Source organism: Drosophila takahashii, chromosome X (genome assembly GCF_030179915.1).
Source record: "Drosophila takahashii strain IR98-3 E-12201 chromosome X, DtakHiC1v2, whole genome shotgun sequence".
NCBI classification, from domain to species: domain Eukaryota; kingdom Metazoa; phylum Arthropoda; class Insecta; order Diptera; family Drosophilidae; genus Drosophila; species Drosophila takahashii.
Window position 1 is genome coordinate 21,865,749 of NC_091683.1, and position 17,230 is coordinate 21,882,978.

At 37.4% G+C, this 17,230-nt stretch overlaps 4 protein-coding genes across 5 annotated transcripts; 2 read left to right on the plus strand and 2 right to left on the minus strand.

The window, feature by feature from the left end:
* The first annotated feature begins 869 nt into the window (after positions 1 to 869).
* Positions 870 to 1,745, plus strand: LOC138913835 (uncharacterized). Its single transcript, XM_070218811.1, has 2 exons — positions 870 to 1,042; positions 1,105 to 1,745. Exons 1-2 carry the CDS (start codon positions 985 to 987, stop codon positions 1,641 to 1,643), a joined length of 597 nt encoding a protein of 198 aa, XP_070074912.1. The 5' UTR covers positions 870 to 984; the 3' UTR covers positions 1,644 to 1,745.
* A 1,256-nt stretch (positions 1,746 to 3,001) lies between these two features.
* Positions 3,002 to 5,467, plus strand: LOC108065707 (uncharacterized). The gene is made up of 4 exons (XM_017153828.3): positions 3,002 to 3,522; positions 4,121 to 4,243; positions 4,313 to 4,444; positions 5,217 to 5,467. The coding sequence occupies exons 1-4, from the start codon at positions 3,304 to 3,306 to the stop codon at positions 5,298 to 5,300; spliced, it is 558 nt and encodes a 185-aa protein (XP_017009317.2). The 5' UTR covers positions 3,002 to 3,303; the 3' UTR covers positions 5,301 to 5,467.
* On the minus strand, positions 5,335 to 12,682 carry Tsp5D (Tetraspanin 5D). Of its 2 annotated transcripts, none has more exons than XM_017153826.3 (6): positions 12,423 to 12,682; positions 9,628 to 9,698; positions 8,075 to 8,266; positions 7,084 to 7,278; positions 6,856 to 7,016; positions 5,335 to 6,315 (listed from the first exon to the last, which is right to left on the minus strand). In XM_017153826.3, exons 2-6 carry the CDS (start codon positions 9,688 to 9,690, stop codon positions 6,075 to 6,077), a joined length of 852 nt encoding a protein of 283 aa, XP_017009315.1. In that variant the 5' UTR covers positions 9,691 to 9,698; positions 12,423 to 12,682; the 3' UTR covers positions 5,335 to 6,074. The 2 variants fall into 2 exon arrangements, with proteins under 2 accessions (XP_017009315.1, XP_017009316.1); XM_017153827.3 differs by lacking the exon at positions 12,423 to 12,682 and adding an exon at positions 10,673 to 10,689.
* Positions 12,683 to 14,629: 1,947 nt separating this feature from the next.
* On the minus strand, positions 14,630 to 16,079 carry LOC108065495 (protein THEM6). Its single transcript, XM_017153493.3, has 2 exons — positions 15,896 to 16,079; positions 14,630 to 15,557 (listed from the first exon to the last, which is right to left on the minus strand). The coding sequence occupies exon 2, from the start codon at positions 15,520 to 15,522 to the stop codon at positions 14,941 to 14,943; it is 582 nt and encodes a 193-aa protein (XP_017008982.1). The 5' UTR covers positions 15,523 to 15,557; positions 15,896 to 16,079; the 3' UTR covers positions 14,630 to 14,940.
* Positions 16,080 to 17,230: the final 1,151 nt, after the last annotated feature.

Here is a 17,230-nt window from a genome sequence, read left to right on the forward strand (position 1 = left end):
GATATATATGAATAAATGTCTCTACATCTAAACAATAGCAAAACTGATAAGGAAGTGAAACGAAAATATTTAGCCGCTTGCGTCAGCTGGCAAACGCCGTCAGGCAAATCCCAATTACATTAGACCCCTAAAGATATCGGGCGTGTTCCCGCAGTTCTCGAGGTCTACGCCTCAAGAGATAATGATAGTGATGGTGCTCGATACGGCGGAGCATAAGTCTTCGACGACACTTTTAATTAAGCGAAGTCGCACCTAATCAGCTAGAAATTGGCAAAACGAACAGATCTTTGCAAATTTGTTGAAAAGTTTATTAAAGGTGTTTTCTCTAATAGAGTTGTCTTGGCCAATTAATGAACGGAATTATATTTTTAGGGTTTAGATAAGTGTTGATTAAGTCCAGGCTACCTGTTTAGATTCCAAATTTAACCGATATGATCTGAAACTGAGAACTATTGAAATTATGAACTATAATAAATCAATCTTTGGAATTGGAATTTGAAATTGGGAATAAAATTTCTTAAAAACAGTTTTTTTTACAAATTATACACAAAAATAAGAACACTAAGACAAAAAAAAATGTTGTTTTCGAAAATATAATGAAATAGGCTCTCTACAGTATAAATCAGTTCATATTTAAGCTGTAGAACCCAGCTTAAGAAAAAGCTTTGGAATTTATGAACTGGTTACAACCCTATCTTTTGGATTTTTAAGGAACTGTTACTAGAAAAAGTGGAAATGTAACCAGTTGTAGCTGTCAAAAAAACACCTCTCCTGAAGGTCAGAACTTTTTAAACACTGCTCCTTGTCTGAATAGATTCTACAGCACTGGGAGCAAAGTTTTCATTATAGACAAACTGTCCCAGGGAAATCCTTTTCAACTGACAAGCCAAAGGCCTAGGACGTACAGAAAAAAGAATCTAGACTTGCAAAAGAAATTAAAACTGATAGGAAAAACTACTTGAAAAAAAAAACTGATAGGAAAAGATGGACAGCTTCCGTGAAAAATTGGTTTTCAAGAAGGAATGGGAGTCGATGTCGTTGGGTAAGCAGTGTTTTTGCTATGGCAAGGGCATTTCTGGGAGTTAAGAACACCCCTTTCCGCAGATGAATATTACGAGAAGAACGTGAAGAAGACGAACTTCAAGCCGCCCCGTTCTAAGCCGCATTCTTGGCGGTCGGAGTCGGATTCACACTACCGGCGAACGCATTACTTTGCCTCCGACTACCGCCAGAAGCCGGTTAACCTGCTCAACCTGCGGCTGGATATCCTGTGCAGCCAGATCATCGACGTCAAGGTCGTGGTGGCCTCCAAGGGCCAGGTGGACTTCGCCCAGAAGCGGCTGGTGCAGATCAAGAAGCGCCTGGCCCAGGTGCCTGCGAAGGTTTCTCCGCCGAAGGTTTCTCCTCCGAAGGCTTCTCTTTCGAAGGCTTCTCCTCCGAAGGCTTCTCTTCCGGAAGAGGAAAAGAAGATCGAATCGAAGGAAGATTCTCCGGTTCCGATTCCAAATTCGCCAGGTACCCCGGAAACCCAGGACATCGATGATACCCTGGTCCTCACCATCGGCGACGAGGTGCTCTACGATGAGGCCTACACAATGGACACTCTCTGGATGCCCGACGGTGGCAATCGCAACGAATCCTAATCCAAAACTCTAAAACTCCGAAACTCCAGCGACTATGACACAAGAAGCCGTGGAAGTTGAAAAACCACCTGGCCAGCATTTGACAAATAAATAAATCATGTTGCCGAATCACTCTCTTAATTGATCTAGTCGCATGGAAAGTAAAAGTGGGTGTTGGGTGGCGGTGGTCAGTCCAGTGCACTGCCAGAAAAATGTGCCTATTTATTTTTTCTGCCTTTTATTTAAAGCCAAAAATAATTTTATTCCCCAAAGATAATACAATCATTTTATTCCGGTGTTTTATAAATTTTGTACTCTGTTACAAGAATAAAAGGGTAAAAATAAGTATGTCGGAATACAAAATCAAATTGAATCGCATTAAATCGCGAGATTTAATTTGAAAATATTTAAATTAAGGTAGAAAATAATAACAATGTTTGTCAAATTTTATTAAATAATTTTTTTGATTTATGAAAAAGAATTTAATATTAAAATCAATAAACAAAACACTTAAGTTATTTAGAATTGTTAATTTTAATATTTTCATATTTAAAATGAATGAATTCAAAGCGGAATTATAAAAATGTAATATTAAATTAATGGGCTGACTTGATTATTGTATATGGAATATTTATATTATATTTCTCCTAGTGTGGAGTCATAATTGCACAACCATCAGGTGGATTGCGGGCGGTTTTTTTTTCGGGGGCGAGGGGGCGGCTACCGATTGACCAACTAACTGAGTAAACCGAGTTTCCTTCCTCATTGTTGCGACAGAATGGCGGCAACATTTGTTGACAGCAACAAGTTGCCGGTTTCGAGTTTGTTTGTTGTTATTGTTACCGTTTTAATGCCGCTTTGTTGTTGTCATTACCATTACAATCGATACGCTACACTGTTCGAAAATCAGTTTGTGTGGCTATAGAGACTTGGAGAAGGGGTTTCAATAATGCATAACATTTCTTTAGATTTCTTTAATTTGATTTATTTTTATAAATAATGTCTCACCCACAAGAGCTTAAAAAATATCTATATAGTATCACCATTTTGTATCGATAATATCGATGTTTTTAAGGAAAAAAAAGCAAAATCTAAAAATGATTTTAAAACGTTAAAATAACATCAATGTTTCCGATAAAAATCTGTGTTTAAAAATATCGAAATGTCGATATTTTTCAAGCTCTACAATACAATTAATATATAATTTCATACAATATTGTAATGCTTTAAGTTTTTCTATAGATTGCCATGACTTTTTAAAATAAGCCCAGTTAGTTAATCAAAAATCAAGCAAGTGTCAAAGGCCTTTGATTATTAATATCATGTTTTCTTTATTAAATGCATTTCCTATACGTTTTTTGCAACGTTATTGTCCCTTTTGCAGCGGCTTCGCAAGTCGTTGGCCCCCGAAAGCCCCCTGAAAAACCTGAGCTCCGAATCCGAAGCTCTAAAAGCCAAACTGTAGTGAAGCCAAAACGATCGCGGCTCAATGTCCAAAGCGGCGACTCTCGTGGTCGGGTTAAACCAATAAAATCGTTGCGCAGACGCGACCATTCAGTTGAATTTTGGACTCGACGGACTTCGGATCGAAGCCTCTAGGTGGGATTTGCAGCTGGATTTGGATTTGTCTTGGCAAAGTGTATTCCCTTTAGAAATATCTCGAAATAAAGAAGATAACAAGATGAGTAGGCTACCTGTGAAGGTGCATCTTCTGCTGCTCCTTTCGGCACTCATGATGCACTGCATCGCCGCCACGCCCATTGCTCCTGCCACGCCCGATGGCGCCACGCCCATCGACGCCCGCGTCTCGGCCGCAGACTTTGGGGCCCAAGATGCCTTTGATGCCGCCGACAGCGACGCGGAATCCACGCAAGCGGAGGCCAGCGAGGCCGGGTTCAAGGTGAGTCGGAGGTCAATTGCATGTGCATCCAGCCAGCCAAGGTCAGAGGCCGGAAAACATCACCAAAACACATAACAACCAATGGCAATAGTGGGACTTTACAAGCACTTATGATTTGTTTGCTTTTCCCAGCACTCAATGGCATCCATGAAAAGATTTGTTAACAAGCTAAAAAGTTTCTAAAATTAAGATTCATTTTAAATTCAATAAGAGTTATTTGACACAATTATTTTAAAAAGACAACTGCAATTTTTATTTTTTTTAAAGTCAAATATTAGCATTATTTTTATTCACAAAGTACATATATAAATATGTGCGAATTTGGAAAATAAATAATATTTACTCTTGACTACAAAATGCAGCTAATTGGTTTAAGGAAATAAATAAAAATCCCTTAAGGCTCCTTAAAATAAAAGTACTAAATTATTTTTAATAACGTTTTCTGGTTTAAATATATTATTACAAAGTGCAGTCCAAAAATGCATTTTAAATTATCAGAGTATTCTAACTTATTTAGTTGGTTAAATAAATATGTTGTAAATTTAAGAGATACTTATTTCTAAAAATATCCAAACAACCCACCCCTTTTTTTCGGCAGATCTCCCTTTTGCCAACTCCGGCAAAAACGGCGGAATCGGTGAATCTGGAGCAGGAGGCCATTCCCTCGAAGGTGTTGAGTGTGTACGATAATAGCCAGAAGAAGTTGGCCGATTTGGCCCAGGTAAGTGAGGCTGCTGCATATGGATATACCCCATTGGATCGACCCAATTAACTCCCATTTCGATCGCAGCCCGTTCCCATTTTGGATTCGATCAGCGAGCACGAAAAGTACGGCAACAATGGCGACATGTTCGACGGCATCTCGCGATCCATTGTCAACGGTTACGAGGCCTTTTCCAACCTGCTCAACACCTTCATACAGGTGAGTGCCGAAATGGCTTTGCTTATTTCTTTTTTTCGTCGTGTCGTGTCTATGTTTGCTTGCCTTATTTCCACGGTGGATCCATTCGCACACACGCGTTGCATAATCCCCGCCCAGTGCAGTTTGAGTCACTGATTGTCCAATCCAACCGGTGATCTCTTCGCCAGTGCTGCTCCCCTTGAGCAGATAAAACAGAAAAATGTTTTTAAAAAATTTACCTATCTTGAGAAGAAAATATCTTGAATACCTTACATCTGCTCAATTGGTTAAGCATTAAAAATATTTCCCACTGTCATTTAAAATTTGGATATTGCATACAATATTTAAAAACACTAACGAATTTTGATTAGTAATTGTAACAAATTGAAAACCAATTGTTACAAAAATTCCATAAATTTAGTTATACGTAATATCTATTCAGAATTCTTTGAAAAAATCAAAATATGGTGAAAAATATACCTTTTTAAATCCGAATCTGAAGCTCAAGAAGTATTTTAAATATTAGAAACTCGTTAGATAAATTTTCAAAATTATTCACCATATTGTAAAACCCAAAATCGACATACTTGGCTATCTAAAAAGTTCTTCAGATATATAGCTTTAAAATAGCTAGATTTGGCAGCAAAAGAAAGCCAGATGAGCAGCTCTACTGCTTGTTGGCACTGCTTATGCAACTAGTCGTATGTTTGTTTTGACCAAGGTCAGTTCCCGCTTTCCCTCTCTCTTGACCACTCTCTTCCCCCTTTCCAACTCTCCCACTTTTCTCTTGCAGAAACCCAAAGAGCTGGCGCGCAGCGTTACGAAGGGAATTACCGCTCAATTGGATATCATCGGTGGCAAATTGGTGGGCCTTTAACGGCACTTCACTACTTATAGAAGAAAACTATTACTTTTTGTTTGTAATTTAAATAAATACTTTAATTTATTTGTAACTTAACACGAACATGTTGTGTAGGAATGTATTTCGATATATAAATATATTTGTATGTATAAATAAAATAATCATACTCATAGTAGTAATAATATTTGCTTTAACTATTCCCCTCCCTCTTTCTCTTCCTCATTGTATTCCTCTTCGTCTTCTGGGTTTTCATGCTTTTCGGGCAGTTGCGGTTTCTGCTATTTCGAATACTACAAAGTTCCATAAAGTAACATAAGTATAATTGTATAGTATAGGTTACATATTGTTTTAGTTAAAGGGTTACGAGCATATTTTGTTGGTCCTAAGCCCCGTTCACACTAGCTGGTAACTCTGCTTGCCAGATAAGTATGAAACGCACTGTACGGGTCTTGGGCCATATACTATATACTACTAGAGAGCACATCACAATATGGATACACCGCTAACTAATCATCTTGGTAAATGTGTGATTTGGTCACTTGGAGCCAACACCATCTTAGCCCCCTAAATTTTGTTCGATATGTCTTCGCCTACAGATTACAAATAAAAAAACAAAAAAATACACTTTGAATTAAATTAATTTTTGGCACATTTCGCAGAATGAATTAGAAACTAGGAGAGTTAACAAAAAGAACATAGAGATAGCGACAGAGTTTGGGGGGATTCGATTCCGACCCCGAACCCTCCCCCCAATTTAGAAGTTCGTCCACCGCCCAGTTACAGGCGCGTTCAATCCTCCCAACTGCTGGTGCGGGTCTGGGGATCGATAGACGGGGAGTACGACTTGTAGGTGTCCGAGGCCCGTTTGTGCTTCACCGTGCAGAACAGCAGCATCGAGGTGATCAGCCCGAAGAGCTGGACAAAGGCGATCCCCAGTCCCACGGCGCCCACAACGTTCAGTTGACCCGTAAACCAGCTCTGCAGCGAATGGGCGCAGCCTTTGTCCCACCACAGCGACGGATTCTCGGATCTGAAAAGAGGGGATAAAAAATATTATATTTTTTTTATAAAATATATTAAATACAAGAAAGAATTTAAAAAAAAATCGAATTTTGGGGCACTTGGGAGTCGTTTATTGTTCTAATTTGTACCTCACACGCGGCTCCGTGTTATTTTAGGAATTAATGTGATTTTTTTTTAGATTTTTATGTCAATCCGTTCTGGGTGAAATTTGCTACTGACCGTTTTTTATAGGTCCTATTATATTAATTTAGAATATACCTAATTTGCAAACAAAATACGGACAATAGTTGGTCAAAAAAGCGATCAGTTATTAGGTGCCTAAAAGTATACTAGAAAATTTTAGGTTTTCCGAGTAAAATAACATAATCATAGCATACTTTTTGACAGCTTTTCGGTGGTTTCAAAATTTCTACGATTGCTTTGGAATTTTTAACTTTCTTTTTATACATCTTTTTTTTAATTTAATAAATCAAAATGATTTTGTTATTTTATGATTTTAATTTTACTGTTAAAATATATATATGAAATCTGAAATGGTATCACCCACCTGCCGCAGTCAGCGCGCATCATTCCGTCGCCGGATCCTTCGGTGAGCACCTGGCGCTGGTCATAGAGGGTCCTGCAGCAGGACTCGGGCACCCAGCGTTTTCCCGGCCACGACTGGATGTCGTACCAATCCTCGTACGAGGAAACGCCGCAGCACTCAAACTGCAAAAAAGGGGGCCAACGATTTCTTTTAAAAATATGCTAGCAAAAAGGAAAGGGCGCCACTCACCGAATGCTGCACACTGTCCCAAATGGAGGCCACCGAAGGCGCCACCAAAGATCCCCGGTCGCTGGTGTTGTAGTGCCGCTCGATCCCGAAGCGCAGCTCGTTGGCCAAAGTCCGACCCAAGCCGCCGCGGAAGAGAAAGGCGATCGAGCCCACCAGGAACTCGCTCATGAACAGCATCACAATCAGCATGAAGTACTGTTTGGAGCCGTGGAACCGGGGGCAGATATGGTATCGTATGGAGTGCACAGAGAGAAATTAATTGATTAGAATAAACCGAAATAAACCTTAAATAAATATTGTTGCTTATGTAAATCATAGAGGATGTCGAAGAAAACCATAATTATACAATAATTAAATTTAAGGTAATTGATTCGATTCGATTTATGCAATTAAAAAAATATCACTCATACGACATGAGTGCCAATTTTGTAGAAATATTTTACAACTATTATTTGTTAAATTACAAATAAAATAAGATTGTAAATTCGGTTTGAAAGCCTTTAAAAATGATAGTATTGAGTGAAGGAATCATTGAAGTATGCAATTTAAAAAAAAATTACTCATACGACATGGATGTTCTTTGTATTAAAAATAGTTAACCAAATGGTTTCTTTTTAAACATTATAATATAATTGAAATTAACGTAATAGATTCGATGCAAAAATATTTGTTAATGATAATATTGAGTTGAAGAATTATCGAAATATGCAATGTTATATAAATCACTCATACGACATGAATGCCATTTTCGGAACAATATTTTTTGGATTGAACAATATGGTAGAAAAATAAATTCAGTTAAAAATATTTTTAAGTGTACGAATATTTCAAAAATACTGTAGATTAAAAATATTTATCAGATCTTATTTTTTTATTTAATGGTATCTTCTTTTTAGTTTTAAATTTGCCACTATAAACTATAGATGTTAGCATGGAGCTTTATAATTCAGATTACCCTTAGAAACCAGTATTTTTTGCAGTGTTTACTCACCAGTACCAGGAGGCAGCGGGATTGCACCCAGGCGCCGCAGCAGCCGAAGAAGCTGACCACGAACCCGGTGCCCCCGATGCCCATGAAGATGGTGTCCGCACTCAGGCCGGCGTGTTGGGGCAGCAGGGTGGCGTAGCCCTCGTAGCTCAGACGCAGCCACAGTCCGGCTCCTAAAAACGCACAGCTACACAGCTGCAGTCAGAAATCAAAAATGGAAATGGGAAATTAGAAAGGCAGCAAATTGCCATGCAGAATGCTCGAACAGAAAAAGAGAGAGGGAACTGCATTTCCCTTGGCCAAATATAGTTGTGATTAAGAACACAAAAATGCATTTTACCATTTATAAGAGACCTTTTCAATATAATCTACATCCAAAAAAAAACCATAGTTTAACTCTTAAAACTCGTTGTATTTAAAATATACTAAGCCTTGTGTTAAAGTATGGTATTTATATGGTACAGTATTCGTTTTATACTAAATATTCTTAAGTTTATATTTTTACGTTTAAATTCTAAGCCGAAAGTTTAATTTTAAAACCTCCGAAAGTATTCATTTAATACTCATTCTTTTAAAATATTTTTAAAACTTAATGGCTTAGAATTAATGAACGAATAGTTTAGTTTCTATGATTTGTTTTTTTCGGTGTACCTATTATTTATAAATTTTCTGAATAAATCAAAGTCAACTTCTACAACTTCGAATGGGAAAATTTAGACACAAACATTGAATAATTGCCATTGATGCAGCTGATTCGCTGAAGGATCTATCCTGCTGAAAGGTAAATCAGATAAATCCCCCGATTGGCAGTTGAATGCAGCTGAAGACTGAAGACGAGGCACAACTGTTGCATGTCATTAAAGGCTGACATGTGACATTTGTGGAGGGGGGGAGGTACTTTCATGGGGCCGGAAGCTGCAGCTGCAGCTGCATCTGCAGATTCAGAGAGCTGAAAGCAAGCTCGCCGCCAAAGTCAAAGTCAAAGTAGAGTTTGAAACTGAAACCAAAAACAAACCCAAAACCAAAGGCAAAAAGTCAATGGCAGGCGCTCAGACAATGCAACATGCTGTCACAAAGACACAAAGACACTTCCGCTGCAGACGACGGCAAAGTTATGGCTCTGATTAGCTGTTCTACCTTCTGATTCTGAAACAGATTCCCATTCCAATACCACCTCCCATATGTTTATGCTCTGTTTCTGATGCTGCATATCCGTCCGCAGCATCTGCACTCAGAAAAAAAAAATTCAAAAGCTATATTTCATGTTTAAAATCATCCTAGAAATATTAGGTTATTTATTTTCAGTTCTATGAAAATTCTAAAAATTATTTGGAAAATCTGAGAAACTAAATTTAAACGAATTAAATGCCACAGAAATAATAACTAGGTTTTTAAAATCACTTTTAAACATTAAAATATGTGTCTAAAAGTATGCAGTGAATAAAGGATATTCGACATCCTGTATAAATTCATATCACTTTTTGGTTAAAATATATTGTTGCCTACTTTTAGACACCTATTTTGACATTTAAAAGGTTTTTGATTTTATAACTTACCCAAAGAATGATGTTGAGCCAGCAGAAAGTGCGGCGTATGCAGGTATAGCCGGCATTGCCCATGGCGGGATCTGAAAAGCAACCAAAAGTTTCAGGCAGGTCTAGTATATCACCTCAAGAACCCTATCCCTAAATAGAAAACAATCTTATTTCGATAATCGCATATAATCATATATTCAACGAGCGATTTGTTGCTTTCAAATAATAAATATTTGAAATATTCATTTATTTTTGCATGTCTCTCTTTTAGTTATTACTATATTTATTATTTGTGTGCCTTTCATTGGCATTTCCTTTGGTCTGTAATGTAACCAGATAACCAGAGTACCCAGCGTGTTTGCCAGCGGGGGCGTTTGGTTAAGCAATTGCAGCTGCTGCACAAATGCAATAATATGCACAAATGTCCACACATGGATGGGCACTCGTTTATGCAAATATTTTCCATGATTGAATGAAAACAATAACTAAACAAAAAAAACGAAACAAATAAAAACTACAAAATTAACAGCAGCAATGTCCATGGTCACCGAAGCAGATGAACAAATAAATGGATGTCCTCATTTGTTTATTTAAACTATTTAAACTATTTAAGGCGAAAATGCATTCAAGGCTGACTCTAAAAAATGTTATAGATTAAAAGTCTCCATAGAAATAATAAAAAAAACGCCAACTTGCAAAAGTGTAGAGAATCAAAAGTTGAATGGCCAAAATTTGCATTCTTCTCATGACTTTCCCATAAAAGAAGCCGCAGCACCCACAGAATTGGCTTCATGCTAATGATCACATGTTTTTTTGCAATCGAGCTCCATGAATCTGGGAAAATTCGTGTTCAAAAAAGATTGCGTGTGAAGCGGCAATACTGCCAAAATAAAAGGAGAGAAATAGGGTTTCTTTTGAAATGCACTGTTGGTTTTTAAGGGGCTTTACAATTAGCTATATTTCTTGCAGGATTGCAAATATTTAGATATTAATAAATATATTCTAAAGCTTTTAATTTTCCGTCTTAAAAGAAATGCAAGTCATTAGAAATAATCGGATAATTAACCTTGCTAATGGATCTGAACTTGAAGTCCCCGAGGAGCACGCGCCTCCAAATCTCGATCCTCCTACGATCTCGTAACCCCTTCGGACTCAGATTTGGACTCGGAATGTCCGCTCGAGGGTCGAGCCATATAATTGGAATAACTATCATCCGCGATGATGATGATCGTCCGCCCCCCCGAACATAATAATAATGAAATAGTGCAAATAATAAGCGGGAATGGGCGGGGTAATGGGTCTGGGCTGTCCATGTCCATGGTATGCTGTGGTTTTTCAGTTCAGTTCCATTCCGATTCCCATTCCCATTCCCATTCCCAGTTTGTCGTCTCCAAGTGCGAGCAATTGCACAAGGCACACAAAAACAAGAACAACGAGAGCAACTGTCGCTCGCTTATTTTCCAATTTAACTCAATAACGCGGACTGGCTTAATGGCATTTGACGCTGAAAATTTGCGATTTACTACACCCACCATTCCCCCACCGTCCTTATACACTACACACCACATACCTTGTATAGCGTACACACTATACACTATCCACCAAGCACTAGCATTTATCATAATTCGAGTAGCTGGATCTGGGATGCTGCGGATGTGGATGTGGATGTGGCAGAGTGATTTATGCCAGGAAAATGATGCCAGCAAAAATCTAAAATTGTTTTCGTTTACCCAAAAGTCGAGCTAATCGCAAAGGTAATAGGGTAAATCGGTTAGCGTTACGGTTTTCCAAACGCAAATTGAAGTGTGATATTATTTGACATCCATTGATTGAAATGCTTTTACACCAATTAAAAAGTATGTGCTTTTCATTATTACAAAATCTTTTACTTTTAATTTTCTGGGAATATTTTCAGGCTGTTTTAATGAGTAGTTCTGAAGAAATATTAGGAGAAATTAAATCTATGCCAAGAAATAATTTCTATGTTAAGAATCTGATCCTTAGAACTAAAAAATATTATCATATAGTAAACTAAATTATTTATCTTATTTCTTAGTTAAAAACTTACTAAAAATGACGACACAAATGTGTAATATTTCGTAAGAAATTCTTCACTAAAGACAGTTATCCTTAGAACCAAAAATTAATCAAAAGATAAAAATCATACAGTAAAATAAATGTTTTAACCCCTTCCCAAGATTAAGAGTTACCGAAAATGATGACACAAATGTGTAATATTTCGTAATTTCCAGACAAAGATCACAAAAGATCAGGGGAGAATGGTATATAAAGAGAGAGTACTGTAGTGAGCAGCAGTAAAAACCAGTGGGTAAAGTTGGCATTGCACAGATCCGCTAGCAGCAGCAGCAACAACAACAACAACAACAACAACAACAAGATCTGTCGCTCTGAAAAAGATTTTCACCATCTGACCATTGAGACCTCCCCTTAATCGTTGCTTTTGCGCTTTTTTTTTTGTGGGTCTTTCAAAGTGTCGTCCACGAAAAGTTTTCTCTTTTTGTTGTTTGTGGCTTTTCAGAGTTTTGCTATTGTTGTTGTTGTTGTCGCTGGCCTTACTGGCCGATCGGCCAATCTATGTGTTTATACTTTGTTTGTGCCCCATTGCCGCATTTCTTTTCAGTTGCAAATTACTTCAAGTTGTTGCTTGTTGTTTGTTGTTTGCTTTCAATCTGGTTTTTGTGGTTGTTGCTGCTGCTGCTGTCAATAAACTGCAAAAGTTCGTTGTTATTGTCACCGCATCGGTTTTCTATATACTAGGTACATATGTGTATATAATATACAAACAGGATATTTACTTTGGCTATGGGTCGAAATATGTGGTTCTCGGGATTATAGCAGATTTTTTTAAGGATTTTTATTTGCACTTTTTAACACAGAATTGAACTCGAAAAAAAACAACAAATTGGCCCAATTAATTTGTACAAGAATTTCCGATTTCCTGTTCGTTTCTTTGGTTCTGCACTTCTGATTCGGATAATCGGATCTAAGGAGGGTTTTTATTTTTTGGGGGGATTCGAAATTCGTTTTGCGTATTCTATGCGCTCGCCGCGGTTGTTCAAAATAAACTGACAATTCTGCGTTGTTTAAAAATAGTCAAGAAGCGACGTTCCAGCGCAGCAGCCGAAGTGGCACGAATGTCCGGCCGAAGTAGCTTCGGTTGCAAGTTGTAACACACCGCAAAAAATCGGGGGTGCACTTAATAGGCTTTGAAGAAGACCTCAGATATACATTTCTTTTCTTGTACCTTAATTATCGCTGTTTAAAATAATAATAATAATGAGACAAATCATGAAATTGATATTCATAAGTATTGATTTGAGTCCCCAAATATCTTATTTTGTTTTTATACATATATCATTAAAAAGGAACACCCAAAAAGCAATCAAAAAATACGAGTTCTCTTGAAAATAAACTAGATTTAATATAAAAGTTTGGTATTGATTTAATACTAAATAATATAAAGCCTTTAGCTAGTAAATTCTAAATATTATTGATATAAAGATTAGTTTCATTTCTATACCGAAAGTTTAAGATAAATACTTTAACGAATTTTCAATTAATACTCATCTTATTGGTTTAAATGTTATGCTTTAGTTAAGATCCTATAATTATTTGTAGGAATAAAACAAATAATATTCCAAAATGGTTAAATACCCCGCAAACTCTATCTTAGTGCATTTCAAATGTTGTTTGAATAAAGGGCATATTTTTGTCCGTGTTTTTTCTGGCGACAGTTGCACCGAGACCCTCGCTCTCTGAGAGTCAAGCTCTGGGGAGAATCCAGTCTGGTGGTACGTGAGGCCCCAAAAGAGAGCTAGAAAAGCGACGCGCGCGCCGTCTGCATACTTTATGAATGAGATTTATGTTTAGATTTCAGTGTCACGTTTTGATCCACTTTTCGGCCTAAGCACCACAAACAGAAAATAAGCAAAAAACAAAAAACAAAGAGAAAGAAGCACAACAAATGGAGAGATTTCAAATAAAAGCGACGGGAAGTGGAAGTGGTCAGCACTCATACGCCGTGTGTGCAGCTGTTGCATCTGACATGACGTCACGGATTACGCTTTGGATTACGTCCTACAATCAGCTGTTTGCCGATCATTAGCTTAAAAATAAGGAAATGAAAGATTGGAATCTAATGCAAAATAATATTTTTTGTCATTACGTGCACTTTGAAGGGTCGACGAACCTTCGCATCGTGAGAAAATAAAGAGGCACAAAAAGAAAACTAAATGGAGAATAAAAACTTAGAAATCCCTGACAAGAAGGCTTAAAATATAACGGTTTTATAAAACAAACCTGGGAAATATTTCGAAACAAATTGATTGGGATCAGATCTCCATCGATGGGCATTCAAACCTGAAAATGTATATTTTTGGCCATTTTTCGCATAAAACACATAGTGCAAAAAAATAAGAAAATTGGGTAAAAAAATAATTGTATTTTCGAAACTGATTTGGATTGCTTTTTTTTCTGCGCACCTTATTTTTTTTTTTTAACATTTTTAACAATTTTTCCTAAATAGATTCACTAAAAAAATCAGAAATCATAATTAATTCCTTTGAATATTGTGTTTATTTTTCTTGGGATTCCCAACATAACGAAAATTTCGAGACAATACACATTATTTATGAAAATTCACCAAACACGGTTTTTGCATACTCTGCAGACAAATTGCTTATGGTGGCTATCCGGTCAACAGTTTCGTTTTTAAATGTTGCATAACCAAAAAAACAGACTGCATTAATAACTATTAACTGTGCCATAACGGAGGCAGCAAAAAAAAAAAAAATAAACAATCCATCGACTTATCGACACACCAACCTTGCGTTGCGTGATATCGAACTTAGCATAAATGAAAGTCGAGAAAAGAAACTCCATCGACCCCAAAAAATGCGTTTCTACGAAATGTTTTGGATTTTGCCTGTTGAACTAAAAATATTTATCATATTAGTTTGTGTTAAGAAAACAAAAATATTATTATTATTTGGTTTATAAAAAACAACTATATTTAATAAGCCACTCGGCCACTCTATTAAGGTGATATCTTATTACAAATTGTTCGTTATAGTTAATGCACTGTGGAAAAATTCAAGGAATTTATGGTATTTAGTTTAAGATCTGGAATTTGAAACTTCTGGTTTTATATAGAAAATGGTATTTACATTGCATATTACAGTTTTTCTATTTGTTATGCAAATTTAAAGTGTAAAAAATCAGTCTAACATTTTTCCACAGTGCACTCAAAAAAAATGGGTTACGCAACTAAGTGAGTGAGGCAAGATTCATCAATTTAGTGGCTCAGCAGGCGGCTCACTTGTCCTTTCGCAGCTTCTGGCTGGAGAGTTCGATGGCGTCCAGCCAGAGCTTGAGCTCCTCGGGCTTCTCCGGCCGCTGGGCGGTCTCCGGATAGGTCTTCAGGACCTCGAGAACGTTGCAGTTGGTGATGTTCTGCTTGGACATGGCCACCGCCCGCACGAAGCCGTCGGAGAGGGTGACGAACTGCTGCTCCAAGTAGATGGCCTTGTCGTCCCACCAGACCAGCTTCGTCTGGATCTTGTACGGATGGAAGATGGGTATGGTGCGGCGGTAGCGCACACTACTGGCACCCTGGACAGCCCCACCTCGTCGCTCCCGGATGCGCTCATACAGACCGGTGAGGGCGTAGAAATGGAAGCGGGCAAAGTCCAGTTCCCGCAGATAGCGGGCATTGTTCATGTGCCGGATGAAGATGTCCACATCCTGCGAGGTGCACAGCCCGTAGATCGTCGTCGTGTCCGTCACCTTGCGCTTCCGCTGGAACAGGCGACCCGCGAACACGGTGAACACACAGCGGATGAAGTAGTTGACATCCCAGATCACGTACAGGATCAGCAGCAGGACTAGCCAAGACATCGCGGCTTTGAAGTTTGGCTAAGTTGGTACTCCCACTGAAAATAGAGTAGGGGAAAACCCGTTAGTGACGGCGAAAGTTTTTACAAAAATTCAAGATAATAATTATTAATATTTTGTTATTTATTTATCTTAAAAAAATATATTTTTTATTATTGAAATTTGTATTTATATTTCTAGAAACATTCAAAAAGAAAAAGTGGTTTAAATTATTGTTATATGTTTATAAAGATAGATTTAGATCACAAAGTGTAAACATTTTTCTGTGTGCATCAGACTTTGGTGCTGATTTACCGGATCGACAAAGTCCGTTGTGGGGCAAGTCAATTGTATCGGTTGACCCCTTCGCCAAGCAGCTGGATTTCCATATACTTACATTTGCAGCTGGCAACTAGCAGCGGGACGAGCGGGTCCAGCGGAGCGGGAAAGCGGTAAAGGTAGAAATCGGTTGAATCGGGTAGAGCGGTACGCAGCAACACAACCGCAGGCGAAGCAAGACCACAGACGACTGAAGATTGTAGACTGTAGACTGAAGACTGGAGAGTGTAGACTGCAGACTGGCGATTGGCAAAGGCGAAGACAACGCAACTGCGAAGCAGAAGAAAGCAATCTCTCGAAAGTTAGCCAACGCAATCAGTGCTGTCAGCTTTACATGACTTCACAGCTAAAAGCTAAATATTTGTAATATATTTAAAAAAATAAAATATAAAAAAAAACCTATGAAATGAACATAACTTGTTATCCCTTACGTTAACAAAGCTACAATTAATTATATTATAATTTAAAATAGAAATATTTGTAGAATACATGTACATTTTAAATTTTGTCATGAAACTCTTTATTTAATCAAATAAAATAATTTTGCCTATATAGTTAAATATTTTATTTCATTAAAAAAAAGAGTTTCACAGATAAATTTAAAATGTATATCTTATATGTAATTTCTGAACTACGTTTTTTTTAGCTTCTTGTATTTAGTACTCGATTATAGCTAGAAACAATTCAATTCGACAACACTAGACGAAATCAGTGGAAGCGATAATGAGAAGACAAAGCGGTAATGAGAAAAGAAAAAATGCTGATTGCTTGGCTATTTTCAAGTCAAAACTAAATGTGTTTCAAGAGACAAGAAAAACCAGCGCTTCTTTTAAAACAATAAATTAAAACTAATAATTAGGTATTAAACATAGTATACCAAACACAAAAATAAATTATATTTATATTCCCATAACTTAGGAGACACTTATACTGTTGAACTAGGCGTATACGCAATTTAAGCATTCGTTAAAAATAAAATGTTGCGAGCAAACGCCTGAGTTTCTTAAATAAATACTGTAATTAGCTAGTGTAAATGATTGAGAGTGTGACTTCTGTAAGAATACTTTTTACTTCGGCAACACGACAATTGATGTCATTTTTCGACAGTTACTGAGAATTAACCGCAAAAAGGGCAGTAGCCAGTTTAAATAATTGATTTAGCTACTTTTGGCAAATAATTATGGTCAACACTGGAAAAAGCCCTTCTTCTTTTGCTTTTCCCCTGCAAAGATAATCCCGGTTTGACTGAACAATCGATTGATTTCAATTCCAATTGCTATTTGCTGATGTGTGGGAATCTCTGTTGTGGCGTAATTAGCAAATTCACAGGTAAACGCTTGAAATTATAGTCATCAGGTGTAAACACTAGCCATCGAACTGCGATCACCTGGCT

Excerpts from the sequence above, each read along its gene's own strand:
- LOC108065495 (XM_017153493.3), bottom strand. The coding sequence starts at position 15,522 with ATGTCTTGGCTAGTCCTGCTGCTGATCCTGTACGTGATCTGGGATGTC.
- LOC108065707 (XM_017153828.3), top strand. The coding sequence starts at position 3,304 with ATGAGTAGGCTACCTGTGAAGGTGCATCTTCTGCTGCTCCTTTCGGCA. Across the intron at positions 3,523-4,120 it reads CCAGCGAGGCCGGGTTCAAG|ATCTCCCTTTTGCCAACTCC; the intron begins GTGAGTCGGAGG and ends TTTTTTCGGCAG. Across the intron at positions 4,244-4,312 it reads AGTTGGCCGATTTGGCCCAG|CCCGTTCCCATTTTGGATTC; the intron begins GTAAGTGAGGCT and ends TTTCGATCGCAG.
- LOC138913835 (XM_070218811.1), top strand. The coding sequence starts at position 985 with ATGGACAGCTTCCGTGAAAAATTGGTTTTCAAGAAGGAATGGGAGTCG. Across the intron at positions 1,043-1,104 it reads ATGGGAGTCGATGTCGTTGG|ATGAATATTACGAGAAGAAC; the intron begins GTAAGCAGTGTT and ends CCCTTTCCGCAG.
- Tsp5D (XM_017153826.3), bottom strand. The coding sequence starts at position 9,690 with ATGGGCAATGCCGGCTATACCTGCATACGCCGCACTTTCTGCTGGCTC. Across the intron at positions 8,267-9,627 it reads GGCTCAACATCATTCTTTGG|CTGTGTAGCTGTGCGTTTTT; the intron begins GTAAGTTATAAA and ends TTCTGACTGCAG. Across the intron at positions 6,316-6,855 it reads ATGCGCGCTGACTGCGGCAG|ATCCGAGAATCCGTCGCTGT; the intron begins GTGGGTGATACC and ends CCCTCTTTTCAG.